We start from the raw sequence: 13587 nt of genomic DNA on the forward strand, positions 1-13587 counted from the left end.
AATTGGTCGTTAGCTGGGTCAGAAATTAATGAGGCTCTCAGGGGATTGAAACTATCCCTGGACTTAAAATGTCCTTGAATTTGTGTTTGGTAATTCAACTTTCGGATTTGATTTGGACTCTAAAAAGCCTGTATTGGGGGTCAATTTACTAGGTTTTACCCCACAAAAGCCTTGAGGAAAAAATTCCATCACCTGCTCCTTCATGGCATGTAACTGAGTTCTTACTTTCACATTCAGAATTATAATTATGAACATAAAGAGCATAAAAAAGGGCAAAAAATGCGTTCTATAAAAATTAAGACTCAAAAGCTAAAAGACTCATAAAGAACCTACTTAGCTCAGGAATTTAAACTACAATATCTAACACAATCGGGGAAAGTCGAGTGCATTGTAAATCCTTGCCAACAGCAGGGCTGATGCCATTTTCTCAGGCACTCTCCAAGGGAAAAAAACACAAGTAGCGAAATGATATTCTTATCCACAGCATCTCTTGACACGACGTTCCCAGTTTAACATTTTGTCCACATTCTGCGTTGTGCTGCCGCTGCCTGTGTTGACTGGAGCATGCGTTGCAGGAAGGCCGCGATCGCTCCGGGACCTCGTTGTTATTCCCATCATGCAGAGTGCCGGCTGACCCCGGTGCCACCACTCTCTCCATGTAAACACCATCCTATCTCTGTTTGTACCGCTCGCTGCAAATTACCGGGCCGGGTCCGCACCACCGCTACCGCAAACACTCCGTCGCCGCCAGCAGCCTGACCGCCTTCCCCTCCCCCCCTTCCAAACTCAAATCAAATATTGTCCTTTGTTACTTTGTGGATGCCGAGGCAAAAGCAGCTAGCGGAATTACCTCCAGCAGAGAGTCGTGGGGAAAGGGGAGGGAGGCTAGCCTATCACGCAAAAAGGTGCGGGGTGTGAGGGTGGAAGTATGCGAAGTTGGGTGTGTTGACTGGTGGAGTGTGCGGCGGCGTGGGGAGTTGCTCGGTAGGCGGTTTGTGTACGTCTGTGTAGTTTGTGTATGTTCCCCGCCTCCTCGCCTTTGGAGTTCGGATCATTAGGTTCCAGAGGCCTGCTGGGATTCTCCGCACTCATGCGAAGGCGAAGAACATCGCAGAAAACACACTCAAAGTATCACACAATCGCACACACACACACACACACACACACACACACACACACACACACACACACACACACATAAACCATCACACACACACACACACACACACATACACACACACAGACAAACCCAAACCATCACACACACACACACAAATACAAAGTATCCATCCATATTAGCCTAGCCACCACACCAACGGAAACACACACATACACACACAGGCCCTGACAGCCGTGTTGCTATTCATGGCGACTCTATTCGTTGAGGGTGAGAAAAGAAAAAATAATGTTTTATTTTTTCATTTCCCTTTGTTTGCTTTTTACTCAAGGCGCTAACTGTCTTATACTCTCAGCAAACAGGCTGGTGAGCGGAGCTGCTCGGTGTACTTTTAAAAAGCACCTGAGTGAATGATAAGGTCAGCATTAATATTGATCAGCAAAGCGGAGCGGTAGTCGAGGTAGTGTGGGCACGTTTAATACGGCTACACCGTTAGCCTCAGTGCCGCTAGCAGAGTTTGGAGTGCATGAAGGAACATAACGTTCTCGCATGACGCTGGGATACATCCAGTTGTTCTCGAGATTGTTGTTTTTTGAAAAATGTATATGCCAAAACATTATTGGCACTCATAGCTTAAGAAATAAAAAAAAGGCTTATTAGCATGAAACAAACAGGGGCACACACATTGTTGTTTGAAGTGAAAGAGCTACAAAAATTACAAGAAACCATAATAACAGTTCCAACCACCAACTGAAATTTATCTGGTGAACATTCAAATTTATTTTTTTTAAGGTTTTTTATGACTTTTACAAACTCTTCAGCGGTTGTTCAGCAATACCCAGTGGGCCTGACAGTTCTGAAGGGACCAATTTGAGGACCCGTTTGAGGTCTTTAAAATGCTTTGATTTGCGAAGAAAATTTCCTTGCCTCTTCAGAGGGAAAACATTTCTGGGCAATAAGTGACATGCTAATAGCAAACTCTCAGATCACTTCACTTCAAATGTCTGTTTCTCTACTTGACGCAATTAGCCCGGGTTAGTTGCTTATACTTTTATTCAACTTTCATAAGGCAGGATTGTTAAACTTTGACAACGGATGTTGGCCTATGTGAAGAGCTACAAATAAAGCAACAGCTACTTCTAAATACAGAATACCATAGCTTTTTGTCTCCAAATAAATAGAAAGTGCTTGGTTCTCCACTGCCTGCGGTGTCTTGTGTTGTGTAATGTTGTTGTTCCTGTGTTACGAGTGATGTCAACATTCTTGGCAAGACCTTCACAGCAACCCTCTCTGTAATACTGTAGTACTTATGATGAAACTTTCAAAATAGAAACATAGAGATTGGAGTTGCTAGTTTGATTCCTGGATACCAATGATCACTGTTTAGTAATTCAACAGATGCTTTCATCCAAAGCAGTGATACATTAGGTATTCAAAGAGTATTGTTTTATTTATATCATATATAGAGTACATATATATTTTTAGTTTTTGTATTTCCAGGGATTCATATTATTATTTATGATCGGTAACGCCTTTAGGGTCGCATTTGTATTCCTGGTAAGCATCTTCTCTAAAGGTTTGGTACCACTTAACACACAGGGGCTGTTACTTTTTGGGTCCTAGTAAAACACTCAGCCCCGCCGAGCGTGATGGCCGAAATTGCGCTGAACTCGGTATACAGGTCATATTTCCCATGCTGAACATTTCTGCTTCTTTGACCTATCATGTCAATCTAGATATTTTTTTCTGTGAATAGAAAGTAGTGGAGGAAGATATTTTTAGCACTGAAAGAATTACACAGAATTTGGTACACATGCCCTATGTAAATAACTGATCTTATGGAAAGGTTTTGATTGAATAAAAATGTCCAACTTGTACGGTGGTCAAAATGTAAAATGTCATACACAATTCCCCTTGAGAATGAGCCAAAGCCCCTAAACTATGTATGCATACAGAGGCCATCCCCTTTAAGAAGTCTGCAAATATTTGTGTTATTAGCTCTTAAAATTGAGTCACACTGTCAATTTGAATACATAAGCGCTAATGCTCAAACTCGCCTATTTACAGCATTTGCTCTTGATTAGTGACTCCGAATAGCTTTGAGACACCTTTGTCATTGCCCCCGAGTGCCGTGACTCCGTGGACTACGGGGAAAGGGCGGGCGCTGTGGTTCGGGGCCACGTGTGGCCACGTTCGTGACTATTGCACTCCTAGTTATTATCATTATTCTATTCTATGTTGCCTTGTATCTGTGTGTCTAACTGTGTTTGTATCTGTTAGTGTGTGTTTGTGTGTGTCGCGGGAGGGGGGGGGGAACCACAACCTTGTTTAGAAAGTCCTTCAAATGATGGTAGTCTCAGTAGAAAAAAGTACAGGCAAACTACATACCTCTAGTCCAACCTGTATCACCATGGTGTTGGATTATTCCGGAAACATCAACATTTTATTGAACATTTTGGACACTCGACGAATCAATCGCACACGGCGGTTCTCAGACAACGGGAGCAAGGGATTGCTTCATCGCCATCAGCCACTCTCACACAAGGTGCGACGTGACACTCATACCAATCGCCACAGAAACAGGCATTTGCCTAAGTGATGTTTAACCAGCATGTCTGCCCAATAACGGCCCATTATACTCGGACGCTCCTGCTATTAAAGAGTGTTTGGGAACGTGTGAATGCGGCGGCATGTACTTTTACAGTATCAAACTATATTTAATTAGCTAAGTGCAGTGTTTAATTTGGGTGATTGATCTTTATGAAGGGGCTAATGCTCCATGATTGTTTAAGAGGCCTGTGTGAGCGCGCGTGTGTGTGTGTGTGTGAGCGTGTGTGTCACTAATCATCGTCTGCCCGCACACGCATTGGGCTGTGCTCGCTCATCTACATGGAGAGGGTATTGAGTGCGTACTGGAAAAGTAACAAGAACCAGATTCTTTTTTCTCGTGTGCTTTTGTCAAACGTCTTCAATCAATCTTGCGTGGGGAACAGCGCAGGGTTGTTTTTCATTTATTTTATTTTATGGTAAAACATTGTTTCCTTCTCGTCTGTTCTGTCATCGCTGTTTAAGACGCTCAGATGTGACGAGCCTCTTTGATGTGAGAGATTGGATTCAAACAGCTTGACCAGGGACAGTTGTCTTGGTCATATATATATCTGACCAAGAATAAGGCAAAAAAAATTACAAAACAAGAAATAAAATGACACAGGAAGTAAGAAACAATTTTTTTAATTTTTTTTTCACATTTAACAAATCCCTTGGCAACAAACCATGAAGAGAGAATGACAGATCTCCTTTTTTTGGCCTTTTGCAGTTGAAACTAATTAGCTCCATGTTCTGTGCAGTGGCTACTGTGTTAGCAGTAACTTTGACAGAGTGGCTCAGCTCAACCCCTATTTCCGACCTCCCTGTCGCTACACAGTGCTACAGAGCGGAGGCAGCATGGTGCTAATGAGGTGGGGGACACTCTGGTCCCGTAATAGAGCGCACCCAATCGGACACAATGCCACACGTTTCGTACCACCAGGCGATATGCCTTGTTGGCTTTGTATCGGGGACGCCACCGGGTGACGCAAAGGATCATGGGACGGCCTGTGTTAGTAGTCACGTTAAAAAGGAAATGGGACAAAAGTTTGCCAGGCATTCATCCTTATTATCTGAATGGGAGCGTTGGTGCACTCGCCTGACCAGAAAGGCGGAGTCTTGGTCTTCAACCCTCCCATCCGCGACGGTGTGAACTCCCACGGGCAGCGGCTAGAAAGCCTGCAGGGGGGTGTTAACCAGCGCACGGTGTTCCACCAACTGGGACAGCGCTGTAAGAGAGACAGGCCCTAGTGCGGCTCCTCTGGACCCACCGCTGGGAGTGAAGTACCCAACAGGCTGTCTCCGCCCCAGCTCAGTGGAGCAGACTGACCATCTCCGTACAAGACGGTGGGGTTAGAGTGACCCGGCCCCGGCCCCCATCCCTCTCTCCCCTCTCTCCCTCTCCTAATCCTAAATTGAATGTTCAAGGTGCCCTTGGGCAAAGCCCTAAAGCCTCCAACAGCTTTCCCTGCCCGTGTAAATGTGAACCATAACGCAGGAGGAAAGGGGTATTAGTGGCTGTGCTTGGAGAAGCCATGAGAGCAGAATGGAGTCTTTCACCTTGTTGAGCTCGTTCTCACAGCCATACCGCCCACCTGTTCAAACAAGTACGTTTTCCTTTATTAGTCGTTTGACATTCAAAACTCATCGACGTTAGTTACCCCGCGGCAGATGTTTTCTCTGTCCATACTGGCTGTGTTGACGTATAAAGAATGCATACATTATCCTCGTACTCTTATACTCATAGACCACCTTCAGCAAGCGGGCTAGCACACAGATAGCTAGCGTGTTGGTCGCTTGTTTCACAATCCAATCAAAAAGTTTCCATTTCTCACTCCCTCTCTTTATATCGGTCTGTCACACTCCTCTCTTTGCGTCTCTTTCTCACTCGCCCTGTCTTTCTCTCACACTAACAGTGTATCTCTGTCCTTCCCTTTCGTTTCTCTCTCTATCACGCTATTATCTCCCTCTCTCGATTTCTCTGTATCGGTCTCACACTCCCTCTCTACCTCTCTCTGTCTATCTCTTTCAGTCTCCCCACCTCTCTATCTCCCTCTCTCTCCTCCCTCTCCTGTGTCATCAGGAGCAGAAAAAACAATTAAAGTTATGAAACGTTCAAATAAAAAGCAAAAGGTCAACTTTAATCCTTATTGTGTAGCGTCTCCTGTGTCTCCTGTTTCCCTCTCCACCTCTCTCTCTCTCTCTCTCTCTCTCTCTCTCTCTCTCTCTCTCTCTCCCTCTCCCTCTCCCTCTCTCTCTCCCTCTCCCTCTCCCTCTCTCCCTCCCTCCCTCCTTCTTCTTAAACCAAATCAATGGCCGGCGTGTACAGATTGCCTCCGTCAGCGGCCAGAGCTGATCGCTGTTGTCGGCTGGAGGATAAAGATCCCTGTGTGATCTTTATCATCCCGCTGACTTCACCGGCCCGGTTGTGTCTCCGCCGCTACCAGCGCTGTGCCGCCATCGCCTTCTCTTGGCTCGCCCGCTCCCGGCCGTGTCGGCGTTACGAGCATTGGATCGCAGGAACATTAGAGCCGTGAGGCGGTCATAAATAAGCAGCCCCCCCTCCCCTCTCCACACCACCGCAGTGGAGACAGGTAATCTAGACCGAGCGCCTCTATCTTCTGTCTTGCTAATTGAGAAACAACAACGGGCAACTACGTGCAGATGTAAACACCGTTGGGCATACAAGTTTACATGCACACACACAAACACACACAAGCACAGACATGCACTCACACACACACACAAGCACAGACATGCACTCTCACACATGCGCACAAGCACAGCTTACACACACACTCACACTCACACACACACACAGACATGCACTCTCACAGACAAGCACAGACATGCACTCACACACACACACACAGACACACACAAGCACGTACATGCATTCACACAAACACACACAAGCTAAGCCACACAGATTTATTCATACCCCTATGCACACACCGGCATTCACAAGCATGCACACACGCACATACACACACACACAAACACACCCACACCCACACACACGTTTTCACACACAATCAGAAACGGAGACACACACACACACACTCCCTGGAGCGTGGCTTCTCAGGAGGATCATTACTCTCTGCCATGAGACATTGCACCCCCCCTGTCATCACGCGTTGTGAAGCTACAACATGCTATCTCTACAGCTAACATGCTAATGATTTATTTACACCAATGCACCAACCAAACAGCAAGACTCTGACTCACACAGCCGCCCCCATGGTTAAATCAGGTCTTCGGCTTCCTCTGGCCGGATCAATTCTGTCTTTGCAGTAGGGAGGGGTAACTTTTGTTTTGCCACCAATACTGGAGAGGGAGGCACGCATCAGAGAGGTCATAGGGGGCCTGCTGCCATGTCTCCCCGCCCAACACACACACACACACACACACACACACACACACACACACACACACACACACACACACACACACACACCCACAGACACACACACACACACACACACACGCACACACACACACACACACTCAGGCCGGCAGGCAGCGCGGTCAGATATCATCGCTACAGCAACACTCCAACGCTCTTAGCCTCCATTGCTGTCTGCATAACCGCACCGTAGCTCGTTCATCGCTCACAAGAGGCCCGAGGGGCCGGCAGGCGGGGGGGGGGGGGGGCTCCTCCGGTCTCCCCCCCCCCCCCCCCCCATGCCGCCGTGGGTTTATTTCCTCCTCACGTTACAAATGTCAAGGATCCGGGCCCCCCCCCCACACCTCCTGTCTGCCCCTCAGTGGTTGTAGAGACAGCTTAGATAAATCCTCCTGCCCGCGTCTGGGGGGGCCCCCACGTCTGGAGGCCCCCGTCTGGTGCACCGCGGGGGCCCCGGGAGTCACGGCAACCATGTCGATGTCGTCGCAAAAAGCGGCTGAGGGGCCACACGGCGTCGTCGCCGGCGACGGCGGAGACAGAAGGGTTTTAATCGTCCCTCTGGGACAGGTGGCGGGCGCCGCGCGGGGCAACAGAGAGGGTGACAGCGGGACGGTAAGGGGGGGGGGGGGCGAGGCACCCAGCTGACAAACTACCCACCTCATCGACCCCTCACCGCCGTGACTAGATAAGCGGCGACCCCTCGGAGAGGAATATGTGCTCCGCTGTGCCGGGCCCTGGTGTGTGTGTGTGTGTGTGTGTGTGTGTGTGTGTGTGTGTGTGTGTGTGTGTGTGTGTGTGTGTGTGTGTGTGTGTGTGTGTGTGTGTGTGTGTGTGTGTGTGTGTGTGTGTGTGTGTGTGTGATCGTGTGTGTGCGATCGTGTGCGCGTGCTTGTGTGTGTAATTGTGCGTGCTTGTGTGCGTGACCTGCGCTTCTGTTCTCTCCTTTGTTGTCGCGTTGTGGTCGTTGTCGCGGCAACGCTGGAATCAGGATTCATGGCGTTGTTGAGCAGCCTCCATATCTCTCAGGGCTGAGCCCCGGTGATATTAAATAAGTACATCTGTCGCGTCGTGGCGCCTATCGGAGGCCCAGGCAACCATCGCTAGTCTCGCCGCAGAGTCCACTTCCCCTCTCCCTTGTGTCTTGTGATGGTTTTAAACTTTGTATTTATTTTGTTCTCGGCCTAGCAGTAGTTCCTTCTCAACCACGTGAACATATGGTACTGCGTCTTTCCCCCCACCAACCCTCAGTCATCTCTTTCAAGTGCAGACCGGCTCTTTTTGTTCGCATGGAGACACTGGGTGGTGGAGGGGGGGGGGGGGGGGGGGGGGGGGGGGTGCTGCAGTGTTTGTGTCTGGTTGACACAAAGGCGGGGCTTGGAGACGTGTGTCAGTCCACACGGAGCACAGGTGGTGCAGGTTGCTGGTTCTGGAGGGCTGGGATTGGCTGAGAGGTGACACAGTGGGAGGGGCCGCTGAATACTAATGCATTTGGCGGATGAAAAATTGAATGACCAATATTTTGACGCTGTAGCTCTAGAGAGCTGGGCATTATCGCTGCCCGGGAAAGGTATTCATTCCCCCTGGGGAAATGCATGGAAAGAAAATATGAAGACATACTCAAGTGATAAGAAGAGCCTTACTATAAAAATGTCCACGAAAATCGCACTCATCTATTTTATATTGTTAAATATTTATTTTATGAAATAAATAAACTTAAAATGTACAAATCACCACTCCTAATTTCACACGCCAGGTGTGTGTGTGTGTGTGTGTGTGTGTGTGTGTGTGTGTGTGTGTGTGTGTGTGTGTGTGTGTGTGTGTGTGTGTGTGTGTGTGTGTGTGTGTGTGTGTGTGTGTGAATGTGGGCATCTTTTATGAGTGCATGTGCACACTTGGACTGAGCAAGACCAACACATCAACAGTCTGTTGGATCTCTCTTCCACCGGGCTGCCTGCAGTCAAACTCTGCTGTGGACGTACTCTCAGCCTGCAACGCCAAAAGCACCTTCCTCGTTCTTTATGCTTCCTATCAGCTCACACAGCTGATTATTGGATAAAGTGTATTATTTGCATCAAAACACTTGTGTTTATTGGCCAGTGTTTGGTCCATTGTGGCATCGTTGGCAGAGGCCTCAGACAGAGAACGGAGGGACAGATCTGTGTAATTTCTCACTCCCAGCAGCTGAATCGCTTCAGCCAATAGCGTGCCTCGGCCAGGAGTACACAGACGGCAAAGGAAGAGAGAGAGAGGGCAGGAGATTCAGACACTTAATGTAATTGTCTGCTGTCAGCAACAATAAGGGCATATGATAAAAGATCTCCTCGTCTCAATAATCTGGGTTACAGAACGATGGGGAAAAAAAGCTGCTGGTCGCATTGTATGTTAGGCTTCTTATTTGGCCGATTTTTGTTGTTGTCAGTTTTGCCTGGTTCACTAGAGCTGGTTATTTGCTAATATATTAGGTATATGTTGTTGTGGAGCGTTTATCAGTACAGAAACACTGGGGCCTTTTTGTTATCGCTCCTGCTCCTTTTTTCCTTTTCTTTAAGAATTCGCATACAGGCTGATTGTATTGATTAGATATCGGACGGTATATTTAATCAGATATACAGACAGAGCTTGACCTCCTAGGCTTACGGTGAAGCATCTCCATCTTGCAAGGCCGGTCTTGAACGGATGTTCCGTAGATCTCGGTTCTCAGAATCGCAGACTCGCCTTCGCCGCCTTTTACGCCGCCGTCGCCTTCATGGGCAGTTCATCTCGTGTCTTTGTCATCTCCTACGGATGTTCGCTCAGGGCTTTTGCTCTGCGAGTTTTTTTTCGCATTTTCGTTGGGGAGTGTCTGGGGGGAATAAAAGAGAGCTGGGCAAATCAGAAATATAACTATTACATTTTGTGGTATGATAAATGTGTGCGTCTGGCCAAACTGTGCTGAAAACAACAATTTCAAAGTGGACCAGACGTTTTTGATCACAGCTACTGTGGAAATATCTACAATGTCTACTGGAGTGCGAGAGTGTTTTTACACAGGGGGACGGGAGGCGGGGGGGGATTCACTAGCACACCATCTGACTGCTCTAAGAGCTTCTAAGATCTTCACAGACTCCTCCAACATTCCAGAATCTGATCATAATGGAATCTAATCTGAAAGGATATTTATCTGAATAGAATCTGATCTGAATGGAATCTAATCCGAACAGAATCTAATCTGAATAAAATCATCTGTTAGTACTCAAATCTGATAATTTTTTTATTGATAATAATAATAATAATAATAAATGCTTTATTTTTGAATAGGGACAGTGCACATTAATGAACATTGATGTTTAAACATCTTTGTAAACATGCCGGATTATAGCAGAGCTGCTATTTTGCATACGTAGTCCCTACTACATTGTAACGAATTGGAATAGAAACTACAAGAACCGAAACTAATCTGAATTGGATCTTATCTGAAAATAATCTTAGCTGAACAGAATTTAATCTGTATCGAATCGACACTGTATTGAATCAAATTAGAATTTATTATGAATCAAATATATTCAGAAAATAAACTATAAAAATATATAAAATAATCAGGATTGAATGAAATCTAAAAATAATCAAACAATCAAATTGGAATATAATTGGATTGCTTGCATCGTCCAAAAAGCCTTTCGTGTCACAGCAATAGACTATCAGGCTTTAATATTCCATCCTGTCAATTTGATTGGTTGTCACTTAATGTGTCACAGCAATGTTCCTGCCAAGAACAACAGCATTTGTTAGACGTCTACAGGAAGGTTTCCTCGAGAGACAGAGCCAACACAATCAGTTTTTCTTCAATCACAAGAAAAATTCCCCTGTTCATTTTTCATTTTACTATTCATCTGACACTTTTCTCCAATGTGACTTACAGCGAATTCAGATGCATGTCATTAAGGAGCAACGAGGGGTGAGAGGAGGACTACAGGTTAGGCTACAGATCCTTGGGGATCGAACCCAGTAACTTTCAGGGAGAGAGTATCGCACCCTAGCTACTATATACCGCTCCCATATCTTTGCGTTCCCATCAGCCAGAATATTTATAATGTATACTAAATGATGTATTTAGAACCGTATCACATCACAGATTCCAGTGCATCTGAAACGATCCCAGAAATGATTATAGCTATTACATTATCGCATACAGAGTTTCGTTGCCTCTGCTTTGTTAAGATATTTAATCTTCCGTGGTCTGGAACACTCGGTGTAGAGTGGATTCTAATAAGTGAACTGCGTTGCAAGGGAAAAGTCATTAACTTTGAACACAAACGCTGATTGCCTCCAACTGATTTGAACGTGTCACGTTAATTGTTGTATTAATCTGTCGGTTTAATCAGATTAGCGCCTTTGTCCCAGGGAAAGAGTTTTGAAGTCGCCGGCACTTTATTCACCTTAGTTAATAGACCCCGTTCACCTTGAGGCCATTCTGGTTGGTTTTAGTCAGGGGAGGAAAGCTTCTTGAATCTTTGGGGAAACCGTGACATCTCAACAAGATCATTTTTTGTCTCTTCATGCCACCTACCCACCTAGCCTTGAGAACCCATTTCCACTGAGCTTTCAATCGGTTTTCCGGAATATTCTACAAGGTTTCCGCACCCACATCAAGCCTGGGGCAGCCTCACATCGCTGAAGTGCTATTCCTGCGGACGCGCTTTGCCGCCGACCCGGTTCCCCAGGGCGACCCAGGGTGTCCCTGGGAGGCGCGGCGTGCAGCGAGGGACGCTGCCGCTCTGTGTCGTCCCCCTGGACCAGATCAACGGTGACGGGGGCCTGAGAGCAGCTGGGCTGTCACCTCACGGCTCGCGGCGTGCGCCACGCTCCGACGTCGAGACCTATGTTCTCTGTAGTCAAAACTCTCACTCCAGAGACTATTGTGGGTGACAGGAGGACAAACATCTCAGAGCAAACTGTAGCGGGGTGCTCACCGCAGTGTATGTATGCATTGGATCTATGCATGGATGACATGCGAGTGCGTAATGTTGTATTCCTCTCTTCCCTCTTCATCCCTCTCACTCTGCCTCCTGCCCCCTCTTTCTCTCGTTCCCTCTGCATTCCTGCCCCTCTCTCTTTCTCCCATCAATATACCTCCCGTGCTATCTCTCTCTCCAACCATATACTATCTCCCCTCTCTCTCCCTCTCATTGATCAACAATACACCTTCTCTCTCTCTCTCTCTCTCTCTCTCTCTCTCTCTCTCTCTCTCTCTCTCTCTCCCTCATCTTTCTCTAATCTTTTACCTCTCTCTCTCTCTCTCTCTCTCTCTCTCTCTCTCTCTCTCTCTCTCTCTCTCTCTCTCTCTCTCTCTCTCTCTCTCTCTCTCTCTCTGTCCCTCTCTCTCTCTCTCTCTCTCTCTCTCTCTCTCTCTCTCTCTCTCTCTCTCCCTCATCTTTCTCTAATCTTTTACCTCTCTCTCCCTCCCTCTCCCTCTCTCTCTCTCTCTCTCTCTCTCTCTCTCTCTCTCTCTCTCTCTCTCTCTCTCTCCCTCATCTTTCTCTAATCTTTTACCTCTCTCTCCCTCCCTCTCCCTCTCTCTCTCTCTCTCTCTCTCTCTCTCTCTCTCTCTCTCTCTCTCTCTGTCCCTCTCTCCCTCCCTCTCTCTCTCTCTCTCTCTCTCTCTCTCTCTCTCTCTCTCCTCCCTCTTCCTCTCTCTCCCCCCCTCTCCCATCTATCGTTTTCTCCCCCTTTCTCCTGCATCCCCTATCTCTCCCTCTCACTCTTTTGTCTTTCCCTCCCTCCTCACCCCCCCCTCTTCTCCTCTCTCCCTCTACCTCCTCCCCTCCTGTCCATCACTGCCCCTCCCCCCGCCCCCTCCACAGGCATCATCCGGACTGCCCTGCCCAACATGGACCGGGAGACCAGGGACCAGTATGTGCTGGTCATCCAGGCTAAGGACATGGTGGGCCAGATGGGGGGTCTCTCCGGGACCACCTCCGTCACCGTCACCCTCACGGACGTCAACGACAACCCCCCGCGCTTCACCCACAGTAAGAACCAACCCCCCCCCCCCCCCCCCATGGCACAGAGTGGCCTAGCATAGCAATGAGTGGTGTGGATTTCACAGCGTGTCTTTATTGCTTATGCGTTGCGTAACATAGCGATGTTTGACTTATTAGTGTATTGCAATTTTTATAATTTATATCCAATATTGATGCGAAGCAGTTTGTGGCACAGCATAGCATGGTGTACCACAGAGTAGCCTCTCATAGCATGAGTAGCGTAGCACTGAAAAACACCATTATTAAATGGTATATTTTACAACTTACTTTCTTAAGTTTCACGTTAGCGATGGACTCGTACGAATGCGGTTATTATCACATAAACTAAGGATGCATTTCTGATGAGGCAAATGCCCTAAAGATCTCTTCATTTTCAAAATGAAATAAAGAAATAAACATACAATCAATAATCATGATCAATAATTTCAAAGCTGGAAAACAAATGTTAGACAGGACTC

The 13587-nt window shown here is 47.1% G+C and overlaps 1 protein-coding gene across 1 annotated transcript in view; it reads left to right on the plus strand.

Moving 5' to 3' along the window:
- Positions 1-13587, plus strand: part of LOC115537608 (cadherin-7-like) — a 101837-nt gene that overhangs the window by 53905 nt on the left and 34345 nt on the right. Inside the window, exon 5 of the mRNA XM_030349629.1 lies at positions 12950-13117. Coding sequence (XP_030205489.1) covers positions 12950-13117 — 168 coding nt within the window. The remainder of the gene's footprint in view (positions 1-12949; positions 13118-13587) is intronic.

The sequence above is a fragment of the Gadus morhua genome, chromosome 23 (genome assembly GCF_902167405.1).
Source record: "Gadus morhua chromosome 23, gadMor3.0, whole genome shotgun sequence".
Classification (NCBI taxonomy): Eukaryota; Metazoa; Chordata; class Actinopteri; order Gadiformes; family Gadidae; genus Gadus; species Gadus morhua.